The 13,698-nt window shown below is 37.9% G+C and overlaps 1 protein-coding gene across 3 annotated transcripts in view; it reads left to right on the forward strand.

The window, feature by feature from the left end:
- Nucleotides 1-13,698, forward strand: part of col24a1 (collagen type XXIV alpha 1) — a 144,052-nt gene that overhangs the window by 97,792 nt on the left and 32,562 nt on the right. For all 3 annotated transcript variants that reach the window (XM_077533926.1, XM_077533928.1, XM_077533929.1), the window contains 13 exons: nt 425-478; nt 1,046-1,099; nt 1,182-1,235; nt 1,426-1,479; nt 5,292-5,345; nt 5,668-5,775; nt 7,351-7,404; nt 7,493-7,600; nt 8,245-8,298; nt 9,489-9,542; nt 9,657-9,713; nt 11,620-11,673; nt 13,340-13,393. In XM_077533926.1, the coding sequence (XP_077390052.1) occupies nt 425-478; nt 1,046-1,099; nt 1,182-1,235; nt 1,426-1,479; nt 5,292-5,345; nt 5,668-5,775; nt 7,351-7,404; nt 7,493-7,600; nt 8,245-8,298; nt 9,489-9,542; nt 9,657-9,713; nt 11,620-11,673; nt 13,340-13,393 (813 nt within the window). The remainder of the gene's footprint in view (nt 1-424; nt 479-1,045; nt 1,100-1,181; nt 1,236-1,425; nt 1,480-5,291; nt 5,346-5,667; nt 5,776-7,350; nt 7,405-7,492; nt 7,601-8,244; nt 8,299-9,488; nt 9,543-9,656; nt 9,714-11,619; nt 11,674-13,339; nt 13,394-13,698) is intronic.

The following is a 13,698-nucleotide window of genomic DNA, read 5'->3' on the forward strand; positions in this document are numbered from 1 at the left end:
GAGGATTAAGCGGTCAAGAAAATGGATGGATGGATGGATGGATGTTCCATAAAGCATGTTGTAATAAATGAGTCTGTGTGCAGCGTATAAAAACTGTTCCTGTTTTTGTTTTCAACATTCAAAAGGAGAAAGAAGCAAACAGTGATGTTTTTATGACAAGAAAATGTTCAATATCATATCTATAAATATGAAAATTTTCTGCTCTAAATACAGGACTGATATGGCCCAACGGTTTCATTGTCCCTGGCTCGATAGCACCATCTAGTGATTGAAAAACATCCCATTTAATCTGGATGCCTGATATTTTCCCTGTTCAGTTTATTTTTGCATTAATATGTAGGCCATGGTTGAAACTGCTTTTATATTGACTTGAAGATGAATGGTATGGTTTTGTTAACTTGACTGATGCTGTGTGTGTCTCCAGGGTAAAGCGGGTATTCCAGGAAGTACAGGGGAGAGGGGACCCCACGGTGAGGCTGTAAGTACAGTATGCCATCTTTAGATTAGCACTAATTGTGAAAGGCATCTGGAAACTATAATAACACTCTGTGTTGATGTGCACCAGTAGTCGCCGCTTGCGCATGTTGTTTCATGTGGCTTAACAGCTGCTTTGGAACTGCTTGAGTGGAAAACAAAAAAGCAATTTTAGTTTGTCTTTGGTTTATACTTGCATTTGAACTCGTATTTCTCGCACCGCCGGATCTAATACCTTAGGCCTCCCTTCTTGGAACTGTGCTCAAGTTTTTGAATATTCCTGGAAGTCAACGGAGCCCTCGGGGGAAATCAAGAATGTCAAACAATCAAATATTTGTTAGGGTGTGAGGTTTCCATCGCGCAAGAAGGAGGTATTAGTTATGGGTCTCATCTTGCTTCTGTCGATGTTATCAGGTTCCTCTTTTGCACAGATGTAATCGTGACTGTTTGTGTTTGTTTGGCCGTTGCCTGTTAAACTTGTGTATTATGTCTGTTCCGCTGATGTATTCCAGGTTTACGTAGCAAGTCAATCAATGACGAGATATTTTCTATCATGTTTATTCTCTTGTAGGGACCCAGAGGACCTCCTGGAGAGGCAGGACCTGATGGAGAAGCAGGGCCTGATGTAGTTTTCTTAGAATATTCTTCAATTGATTCATTATTTGTTGACTTTGATTTTTAATGGCTGTGCTTCTCGGTTCCCTCAGGGTGGGCCTGGTGTCGAAGGGGAACCAGGTGCTGTAGGAGAGCCAGGCTTAAAGGTCTATATAACTTCATAATGTTATTGTAGGCATCTCTGCAACATAGAAAATATTTAGATATTCATTCTGCAGCACACTCCAACAATGTGGAACCTAAAGTAGTTTAGTTGTAGCCTTATTGAGTTTAACACAATGTTAAGTGTCAATATGACTGCATGCACACACTTAAGTTTGTGTTGTCCGTCCATAGGGTGATGTTGGGCCTCAGGGAGCTGAGGGAGAGCAGGGACAAGAGGGAATTAGAGTGAGTAACTGAACACTATTGACTATTTGGTGTACTCCCTTCTACTTCTTTGTGTTGAATCTTTTCAAGGTGCCTAAATCTTTGCTACTACAAATGACTATTTTGCTAGTCGACTAATCACCAACAGTAGTCGCGATTAGTCGACTAATCGGATCGTATCGTCAGCCTCCTTAAAATAATTTCCTAAGTCTTATTTCGACCCTTTTTTCCTCAGAAAACCCCAAAAACGGAACCGCATTCTGATTACGTATTAATTTCATTTTAGGGGTATAATTATATAGGCCTATACATAAAATAATAAACTATCTGTTCAACTAAGGATGTAGCCAATTTTAGCAAAGGTGGCCAACATTTTTTTTAATTTTTACGACTTAGGCCAATATTTTTAAGGGGCTGACAAGCAAGCAGCTACTCTTATATAACCATCATTAGCATATAGCTTGAATTTGTTAAGATATATGTACAAGTTAGTAATAAAGATGTTGACAGGTGAAAGGTAACAGTACATTCAACTTTTATTAAAGTGCACTTTGTACAAGAATGTAGCTATAACATTGCTGTAACAACGTTGCACGTTTTATCGCACAGTGTGTGCTAAATACTGAAAGCGTCTCCGTTAACGTCCACGTTAGCACTTAGCTACGCTAACCATCCAAATAACTTACAGCGGCTGAGATGACTGTCCCTCGCCGTCAGAAGGATTCGACAAAAGGTGCTTGTCATGAAAGGCAAGGTCTGTCTTGTCTATTTTACATTGAACATTATTCGCTTTAGCGTCTTTGTAGAAATGTTCCCAAACTTTCGAAGTCCGATGTCGGTTAGCTATGATAGCATACTGTGTACAGCTGGTGCTAAGAGTAGGCTATATAGCTTCCGGTGACGTCACGTCTGACCCGGATTAATGCTACTGCTCATGTGCGTCCAGTAAGAGCAGGTGGCAGACAGTCAAATGAGCGGTTGAGGCAGTTTTGGAAGAAAAGAAATAAGGCTGATATATATTATGTAAAACTGACTAGTCGACGATTTAAATTAGCCGTTGACGCTTTTGGTCGTTGACATAGTCACGACTAGTCGACTTATCTTGCCAGCCCTAATTATGTGTGAAATGTGCTATATAAAATAAAGTTGCCTTGCCTTGCCAAATAATGAACTGTCGGAAAGCTCCTGCTTTTTGATGGTAGTATTTTCCAATAATTAAATATTCTTATAAATTGTTCTAGAATCAGACACAGTTTGTTGATCATAATAAATGGACAAATTCAGGCATAGATACCTAAAATTACAGCGATCCCTTTTGTATGTCAATGGCGTCAGCAAAACATTGTACCTCCGAAATCAGCACTTTTCAGTAGACCCTAAAAACAACATGTTTGGTCAACCATTTACATTGCATCATCAAAGAGGGCAAGCAATTTTCAACATTTTAAATTCGTCAAAAATTTGTAAATATGACACGTGTGGAGTGACCAAAAGTATATATTTTTTTTTTTTTTAAATAAAAAGCCATGCAAACAGTGCTTGTTTTGCTCTCGTTTATCTCCGGAAAAACATGCCGAGTAAACACAGCTCTTATGGAACTTTCAGAAACCACTCCAGACACTACAACCGTCCACATATGACGGATGTATTCTTTATTTGTTTCCTGAAGCCAAAAATTCAGAGTCAAAAATGTGAACGGGGATCAACTTGTGAGGACGTCCAAAAGAGCAGTTGAACCCGTAGTCAGTATTGGGATCCGTTTTGGGCTTTTTGGTCGTTCTGACCAAGTCATTTCAAAATAAGATACTGCCTACGGGCTAACACCAGCCTTTCAGTGAAGCCTTTCACCTTCATATGGAGTAAACATTTTGTTGGCGGGCATGCATGCATGCATGCTTCTAGATGACAATCCTGCCCTTGCTAGCCACCGCCGTCCCGAAGTCGTAAGCGATTGTCTTTATTTATTTTGTTTTGTTTTGCGTTTGGCACTATCCCGACTGCAGGTCGACAATAATGAATGACGAGGAAAAAATGCTAAAATAGGGTTTACGACCTGTCTTGCTTTCCACCTGTTTTTTTGTTTTTGTTTTGTTTTTTTGCCTTACGTGCAGTTGTGACATGTATGAAAATTTATCTGTAGGGCCTTTTGTGAATTAAGGAAATGGATTTATAAGCTGGACTGATATAATAATTGAGGTATAGCGAGGGTTGTTGGTTGTGCCCAAGAGACACGCTACATACATACACAAAAAAGCAATATAAATGTAGCTTGTTGAAACTGGAGAATATCTGTCAGTTGCGTAGGATGATGGTTTTGAGGGGGAGAAAAAAAAAACTTTACCTCTGCTCTTTTCCTCGTCTTTTTCAGCCCTCTACACGCAAGTCATCTCTTCAATTGAACATTAGTATGTTCTTCAACATCTATACCAGTGAACTTGGCACCAGGGATATCATTATCGGACAGAATTAGTAGATTTAGCGCAGTAGACATCTCGCTAGTAGACTGTTTACATTCGTCTAACACAGGAGCGGGCGTCGAGGGGCGAAGTCTTTCAGGTTTTGGAGGTTTCCCTCTTCCAACACAAGCTGATTCCAATCAACAGGATCGTTATCAGGCTTATGCAGAGCTTGCTGATGAGCTGATCATATATCAGCTATGTTGGAGAAGGGAAACATCCAAAACCTGCAGGACTCCAGCCCTCCAGCGATATGCAAAAGGAATCGCTGTAATTTCAGTTACTATCTATTACTGAATTTCTCCATTTATTTTGAATAATGACTGTTGGCCTCCCAATCATGCCCTCCCAGGTCTCACTGTCTTTGCCCATGTGAGCGTTGAAGTCCCCCAACAGAATGAGGGGGTCCCCAGAATGAGCGCACTCCAGAACATGCCGCCATTCCCAGTCAACTTTGGGAAAAAACATGCACTGTACCTGAAACCAGGGGTTGCCAACAAGTCAGAGGCTAAGAGCCACATTTTTTTTTTTTACTGTGGACTGCAAAGAGCCACATCATACACATGCGGATACATGAATTGCCCCCGTACCGTCCCCTCACTCCATAGCTCTGTTTTAAATGTTTTGATGAAGTCCCCTTCAAAGATTTGGGGAATTGTGTCTACCCTCCTCCCCGACATCAGCTATATATGACATCAAACAGTAGGTGGCAGCAATGTACATTACAAACTTGTTGGCACCCGCCACAAAAAATCATGAAGGCCTGTCGTTTGTCGCATATGCTTCCTTTCACAGTATCTTTGAACCACCTGCCACACTGAATTTCTGTATGTTGCAACTTGTGCGAAGTTGAAATCCTCCTGCAAATTTTGACAGCCAAGCGCTTCCTCAGTAGTGTCAGCCATGCGAATACTGCTAATTCCCGATCGCTGGTTAGCTCAGGATATACTATTCTAATTTCTGCCATTCCTTTTCCTAATTCAAATTTATATCTGTCTTGTTTCCTATCTTCCGTTCTAACCTACAAGCTTGACCTTCTTTATTTTACTTTTACTTTTAAGTCTGTCTGCACATAGGCTGTCAAGGGGGGGAAAAATATGTTTTTTTTACAAAGCATGAGGCTTGTTAACTTTATTGATGGAACATCATTGGTTTTGGTTTTGGGTTTTTTTGTGCGCAAATAATTTGTCTAACATATGTAGCTAATATTTTATTTGTAAAAAAAAAAAAAAAAAAAAAAAAAGTGGTGGAGGCCTGGTGGGTACATTGCAGTTGGTGCACAACCATGCATTTCAGGTTTGAGTTGTAATTTGCAGTGGTACACAGTAGAACTGTATCTCAAATGTCCAACATGTAGTAAAACTAATGTCTTTGTAGGGCCTCCCTGGTCTGCCTGGTGAAGATGGTCCTCAAGGAAATGATGGACCCAAGGTAAATATATAATTTAATGATATGCATCCTCATTCTAGATTGTGTTATGTATTACAGTTTTTCTTTTAATTACTATCCATATTATTAAAGACTTCTTTGTTTCTGTTTTTATCATTAAACTGCATATTATGGCCACAATGCATTGAGTAAATTATCCACTCAATATCAGAATCTGGCTTTGAAAGTGATAAGAAGTCCTGCAAACTAGATTAATTAAACAATATAGCCAGTCTGCTTTTTATTCTCAATTGGACATATATTCATAAATATTAAAACTATATTGTCTTTATCTCATTTGATTTTGGTCTGGGTTCCATTTCAGGGTGAGCCTGGTGAGTGTGGATCAGCAGGCGAGCCAGGGGACAAAGGGATAGAAGGAGTCCCTGGACCTGCAGGGCCACCTGGACAACCGGGGAAACAGGGCTTCCGTGTACGTATAGTTAAAGTCGCAAACTTGCATTCTAAAGCAAATAAATGCTGCTAATGCAATCTAATCTCGTATATTTATTGAATTAGTTTATGCAGATTATTATTTTTTTAATCAAAGACTCATAATAGATGTATTTTATTAGCTGACAAATTGATGAACTGTATTTGTCAGTCCAAGCTAAGTAATGCCACTGTTCACCAGCAGAGGTCACCCTTCACCACATTTACGCTTATACTATACTAATGGACAATAAACTGCTGCGGTTCTGATGGATGCCTAGCATGAAGTACATAAATAATTTGTGAGATCCATATCACTAAGGAAGTGAGCCAATCATCAAGATCGCTAGTCTCAGGAAGAATTGTGTTAGGTCTTACACTCTGACCAGTCTTAACATTATGACAATTCACACAAATATATCCATTACAACAGGGGTGTCCAAACTTTTTTACTTGAGGGTCACATACAGATAATCAGAAGGATGCAAGGGCCACATAATGTTATGAAGAGAAATTGTGTTTAGTCCTAAAAATTTGTGCTTTTGCATATTTAGAAAAATGCTACAGTATAAACCAATTTATTTGTAATATGGCAGTAGGGTTATTATAGTGTTGAAATTTTTCATTTTAGTTTTTATTAGTTTTCAGGGTTGTTCTGTTAGTTTTTATTAGTTTTGTATTAGTTTAGTTCTTTAGTTCTTTCTTTTATTAGTTTCAGTATTAGTATTAGTTTGTTTTTTTTGTTTTTTAATGTGTATTACTTGTACGCAATATTTAAAAAAAAAAAACACCATGGGAGCGACGTCGTCTGAAGGTGTTTTTCTATTGGCTGTTGCTAGATGACGTCACTTCTGTGTGGCATACTTTCAAACGTCATTATTCCGGTTTATATCAAAATAAATGTACTAAAAATAACATTTAAAACCTTCCCCAAAGGCTCATGTATTAAATTAATTACCAAAGACTAAAATGAAGGACATGTTTGCTATAATTATAGTTAGTTTTAGTTAGTTTTTTAAACATAAAATGTAGTTTCAGTTAGTTTTCGTTTTTTAAAAAGCATTTTCGTTTTTATTTTATTTCGGTAACATTGTTTTTTGAATTTTAGTTTTAGTTTTTTCATTAGTTTTAGTCAACTAAAATAACCTTTAATGGCACCTGTTTTTCGATACCCTCCCTTCTTACTTTAACCATCTCCAAACATTTTTTTTTGTTTATTTTATTTGAACTGAGTCAAATGCCATGTCGCGGGCCACTGAAAAATGGACGGCGGGTCGCAAATGGCCCCCGGGCCGTAGTTTGGACACCTCTGCATTACAATAACTGTACCTAAAAATATGCATTTGCAAGAGGTAATAAGTGTTAGTTTTGATTGACAATATCATTGGGCCTGAGCTCAAAATCAGCAAATCAAAGATTTCCGCTAATAACGGAGGAAAAATTTGCCAAGAAAAACAAAATCTATGAATAGAGGAATTCACGAATGCCGAACTGCAAATATATGGAACTTCACTGCACTTATTATTGTTGTATTCATTAACCTCGATTTTCTATCTGGGTTTTATGTTTATTACAGGGGCCAGAAGGAAAGCCAGGATCCCCAGGGAACAAGGGACGGAGTGGCAAGAAGGTAATAATACAGAAAACATTTCAAACATGCCCACTTTCCTGTCCTTTTGTGTCAAATGTGATGCCAACAAAACCACGTCTTTACACAGGGTGAGAGAGGTCCCTCCGGCCTTGTTGGTGAACCTGGAGACCGTGGAGACATTGGCCTATCTGGCGAGGCGGCGCCAAAAGGTGCCAGAGGAACTCGAGGGCCTCCTGTTAGTTCCCACTTCTCTTCACCTTACATGATTTGGATTCGTCAGATAAAGTCTTTACAGCCTGTTTAGAAAAGTGAATGACTGACTGTATGACTCCTTATGTGAACTGTGCACCCACTTATATGGACTGACCAATAAGGATCCTGTAAATTAGTGAAAAAGTAATACATTTATCAAATTGTGACATAGGCAGTTCCAGCCTGATGGCAGCAACTTGTCCCCTATTGTACACCAAAACACTCATGAGGGTTTAGTTATTCAAATTTACCAATATAAACTAAATTGACCTCTTGTAAGTAAAGCATTTTCAGTAAATTGTCTCCTGATTGCCGGTATTGAGTGGTATAAATACTCAACATTTGTTTAAAAGGTTTGAGAGAGTAAGAAAATAAGAAGAAATTCCAAGTGGAAGGAATCCATTCTAGAGAATCCATTTCTTGACAAAAACAGTTTTCTTGTCCAAACCCATTTTAAACATGTTGTGATAGGTGCGGAGAAAAGATTTATCTGCCCATCGTAAAACCGCATTATGTGTGTGCGGTTGAAGCCAGGGTTATATTTAGCTGAACCGCAGTGCAAAAAGAACAGTAGCTCTGAGCCACAGTTTATTTTTTTTTGTGTGTGTGTTTTTTGTTTTTTTTAAGGGTCGGCCTGGCATCATGGGTATGGAAGGACAACCGGGATTGGCAGGATACACAGTGAGTTGCTCTCCTTGTGGTTTTATAAGAAAATATTTGCACAATGTGCAAAATAACAATCACAGCCTTACATAAATCTCACATCTCCACCGAATTATGGATACTGATGATTTAAAAATGTGTGAAGCTGAGTAAAACCTAGTCTGTATTGTGGCTACAATTTATTGTACGTCCCTCCTTGTTTTGTAAGAAAGATTTATTTTCCAAATAACCCGATTGACTCTGGGTTTCATCAGCACGGTTGGGGTTGTCCTGATTTGTCCCCAGAAATGCAAACACTGGATTTTTAAGTCTGGTGGCTTCCTCATCATTCTTGGAACTGATGAATCTGATAATTGTGACCTCAAGCAGACAAAAATACAAAAGAGAGAATTCAGGTCTAAATGCTGATTCTTTCACTATCAACGTTTTCATGAAGTAATCAGAATTTGTGTATGTATTTGTAGGGATGTAACGATATCCAAACATCACGATACGATATTATCATGATATGAAGGTCACGATACGATAATTATCACGATATTGTGGGGGGGTTGGCGATATTTAAAAAAAGATCACAATATTGTAAAAAAAAAGAACTCATACAAAAAAAAGCACAATATTGTGATTTTGTACATAACAGCAATGCATATAAACTACCTACAATCTCTAAGAACAATATTGAGGCACTTGCTAATGCAAGCACACATTGATCGCTTCACAAGCAAATTAGGTTCCCCTTCATCTGACAATTAGCATAGATTTTAAACATAGAATGCCAAAACATCCCTAATGAAAATTAAATTGCACTCATAAACTAGAGGGTGCTAGAACTGCACAAATGGAAATCAACCTGACTTTTTTAACAGATGTGTTCCTTTTAAATATTGTGAACATGATGACGACAATATTGTGGTAGTTTCAATATCACGATATCACGATATTGCCCTTACCGTTACATCCATATTCATTTGTAGGACTCATTTTATTATATTATATTTATTTTATTTATATTTCGCCTCGACTGCTGTGTGATGACTATGAACCAAACTCCAAAGAGTTAAAAAAAAAAAAAAAAAAAAAGTCATGTGTTATATGAAGCTTTTTGTTTTTTACATAGTGCAGTACTAAATTTGGGAACTGAACGTTGGGAAGCACATTTATGAAACAATCATGATTCATATTCTTATCAATTTTCTGTGCCTGTTTAGGGTCATCCTGGAAAGCAAGGGCCCATTGGACCCCCAGGGCCTAAAGGCGAAAAGGTAACGACTGAACACCTTTCATTTTTCTAATTTTAAGATGTGGACAGAAGGAGTCACTTCTATATCAGGCACATGAGTGCAGAGATAAATGTGTGTGTCTTTGTTCTTTTTCAGGGTTATCCAGGCGAAGACAATAAGACCCCAGGACCATCAGGGCCCTTAGGTGAACCAGTAGGTCTTGCTTTGCATTCAAAATAATTTCTGATTTCTTAACCACCACATTCCATTTAAACATGGGCAGTTCATGCACACGTCAAAGATGCAAAATAAACCATTCCAACCCTTAAATTAAAAGAAAACATTTATAGACATCAAAGTGAGGCTTTTTGCCTAGAAGTAAATATATTTTACAATCACTTAATGGACAAATGTCAGACACATCTGTAAGTTAATTCATCAATAAATGGTTTGACCCAACATCTCTATTCTACCAAGACACCATTGCCTGTAAAAAGGACTCACAGTGAGATTGCACCCACCCGATCAGACCAGGTGTGTCCAAACTATCCTCCAAAGGCGACATTTCGAAAATTCTAATGATGCAAGAGCCACTTTGACATCTTTCACCATTAATGTATTAAAAATGTTAAAAATGAATTGACTCAATTCATTCAAATGAATGGAAGCCAAGTGAGCCAATGTGCAGCCTCAAAAGCCAATACAAACTCGCACTTCAGGGCATCCATATATCTAACCACTCAATGTGCAGGTGTGGGTTACCAACGCTCGGGGAATTTTGCTTCATTGGGACCCGACATGACTGCTACAATATTCCAAGATATTACCAACTACCAATCAAAGGTGTTTTCCACAAATAAAGGAGAATACCAATCCAATCAGAGCACAATTTATGTATATATCATATAGTAACGATAAATCCAGCCATCCTTGATTCCAGGTGTTTAAGACCCACTAGAATATCAAAAATGGGTATCTTGAGGATTTCTAACCCAAATTATCTTACAAACCCAATAAAAATATGTCACAGATAAATTGAAAAAAGAAAAAAAAAGTTTGGCTGGGGACCTTTAAAAAAACTGCTACTTCACAGCTTTCTGTTAAAGATGATGAGGCAGTGTTTCCACAACTGCACATTCAGAAACAAAAAAGAACAATCTACCTGTATATAATAAGCTGACAGTCTTTTTACTTGAACAATACCTTTATCAGTACCACCAAGTATCAGTAGTGTGATGTTTTACGAATCGGACCTTGACATGGTGCAGAAAGTGGAGTAAACTACTTTTATCTATGGAAACGTATTCCTAGAAGCTGTATATTGTCATGTGCTGAGAGGTTGGATCCCAGGGCGCAGACACCATTTTAACTCTTTATTCACATAACTTGACTAAACGAAAAACAACGAGAATGCATCAAGAATCATGAGACGCCAAGCCCCCTTGGGCTGCGGGGACGTACAGAGGAACAGCTTGCAATAATCCGGCAACACGCACATTCCTCAGACAACTTATATAGATAGCCAATCAATCTAATTGGTTGTGGCTAGACATGTGAGTACCAGTATTGACATGGAATTCTCTGACTGGCTGTTAACCCAGTAATTACAGATAGTTCTTGACATCAACAAACATCATATTGCATAAAAGATTCTTCAGTAACGCGAGTACAGATTCCTGACATAACATAGTTCTTACAGAGAGTTCCAAACATCATATAACATCACAGCCTAAAACTAGTTGAAACTAGATTAACAGGTCATGAACTCAAACCTAACCCAGGCATGACCCCAGACATGAGACAAGACCCAAACATTTCCTCCTGCATGACTCGAGACAAAACCAAAACATACCTCCTGCATGACTCGAGTCATGACATATATAAAACAAACTGATAAGGGACTCACCCTGTAAAAATCAGTCAAATGTCATTTCTATACAAACCACAGGCCACTAAAAAAACAGGCAGTAATTGCAAATGGCCTTTGGGTTGTGATTTGGACACCAATGAATCGATCACTTAATTCTCTTAAGTGTTTATATGGTCCTCCACTATTTTAAACGTTATTAGTTCCTTAAACATTGTGAGACTTATTTTGAGTCCATTTGTCTTTGAACAGGGGGCACCAGGAGAAAGGGGAGATCGTGGAGAACCAGGAGATGAAGGATATCAGGTAGGAGGGGAAAAAAAACAGCATTGGCATCCAGTAAATGTGTTTGATAAAACTTGAAAACGTGATAATGAAGGTCCTCACATTGGCCTTGCACCTCAAATTCCCAGAGATCCAGAGTGGCAAAATCACATACAGGAAACTCTGCATTTGAATACAGCTGCAAAATTCGATCATTCTAAGGTCTATGCCAGTGGTGTCAAACATGCGGCCCGCGGGCCGGATTAGGCCCGCAAAGCGGTTTAATCCGGCCCGCGAGATGATTTTGTAAAGTAAAAAAATGAAATAAAATTTTAAGTCGGACTAATTAATCAGCCGTCCACAATCAAAACATAATAAATTTGTACGTTCACAAGCAACTTGTATGGGGGAATGGTCCTGGATGTCATTATTTTACACACAACTTAAAGATATGGTTTGTATTATTATTATTATTATTATTATTATTATTATTATTATTATTATTTTTAATCATAGACCGACATAAATTTGTTAAATATTACACAAATTACACAAATACTTGGAGATATGACAAGGATTAACGTCCTTATAATGTCATTAACTTGCCACACAATGCATTCCGGGAATAATATATATATATATATATATATATATATATATATATATATATATATATATGCGCAAAGCAGGTAGATTTAACACGTCCGGAACTCATACAGACGCAAGTCTTGCCACATGCCATTCGCATTTGTGTTACTTCTTGGAACAATATGATGACAGTTGAGCTCCGTAATTTAGGCCTGGCACACAAATAGCAAAAATCTGCGTATAATTGGCGGCAATCGTTTTTTAAGTTATCTACCGTTATTTTACCGATGCGGCCCACTTGGTAATATATTTTCCTCCATGCGGCCCGTGAGCTAACATGAGTTTGACACCCCTGGTCTATGCACAAGTGACTCGTCCAGCCTTTTCAGAACTGTGGAGATTAGCTGAAATTGAATTTCCTGAACCTAAACAAGGATAAAACTGAAGTAATTGTGTTTGGGGAACCTGCATCGATCTCACCTTTCTAAAACAGTTCTTGCATCAAGAACCTTGGTGTCATGATTGACAGTTCTTTTAAATTTGATAAGAAAATCAGCGCAGTTGTAAAAGCAAGCGTCTTTCGACTGCGACTGATCGCCAAGGTGAAATCCAACTTGCCCCTTGACCAGTTGGAAAGATTCATTCATGTATTTATTAGGCTACAGTACGTCTAGATTATTATATTTTTGCAATTCCTTGTATTATGGGCTGGATGATTTGTATTTTAAATGTGCTATATAAATAAACCTCTGACCTATATTCTACAAGGATATAGTAAGCCTATTAGTTTTTAATCATGAAGTGACCCAGTGGTGGCTCGTCAAGTATATTTGGCTCGTACAGTATTTACCAGCAACACACATCATTATGGTAAATATAGAGTGAATGACTAATGACATTTTGAACATGTTACTGAAGTCTAATATTTTTTTATTACAATTTCCAAGTACAGGTATAGAAATTGATGGCACATTGGTGCATGACTCACCACCAGAAGTTATAAGCCAATTAATTTTATTCCTGCCACAAAGTAGCACAAAGTAAAGTCCATTTGTCATTTGAGCCAGTGTTGTGAAATAATAAGCAAACATCAATGACTAATAATAATATTATGTTTCAGGGACACATTGGTACCACTGGACCTCGTGGGGCTGTAGGACCACCAGGCCTACCCGTAAGTCAGTAAACCTCTGCAAGACTACTCTAGGTACAGCAAAGTACTAAATAGTTCATTTTGCTATATGTACAGTATTTGCAAGTTTTTTGTTTGTTTGTTTGTTTGTTTTTACTTTACATCAACAGTTAAAAGTTTTTCTTAGCAAGTTACCATATTATTATAAATTACAGCTGTAAGGGGTATTTTTCCTATTCTACACTCAATTATACAGTATATTAATCACTGTTTAAAAAAATGTGAATGTTAAAGTCTGCCGTTTTCACTCAGGAAAATGCACTTTTTAAATACAGGATGTGCACACT

The sequence above is a fragment of the Festucalex cinctus genome, chromosome 10 (genome assembly GCF_051991245.1).
Source record: "Festucalex cinctus isolate MCC-2025b chromosome 10, RoL_Fcin_1.0, whole genome shotgun sequence".
NCBI lineage: Eukaryota > Metazoa > Chordata > Actinopteri > Syngnathiformes > Syngnathidae > Festucalex > Festucalex cinctus.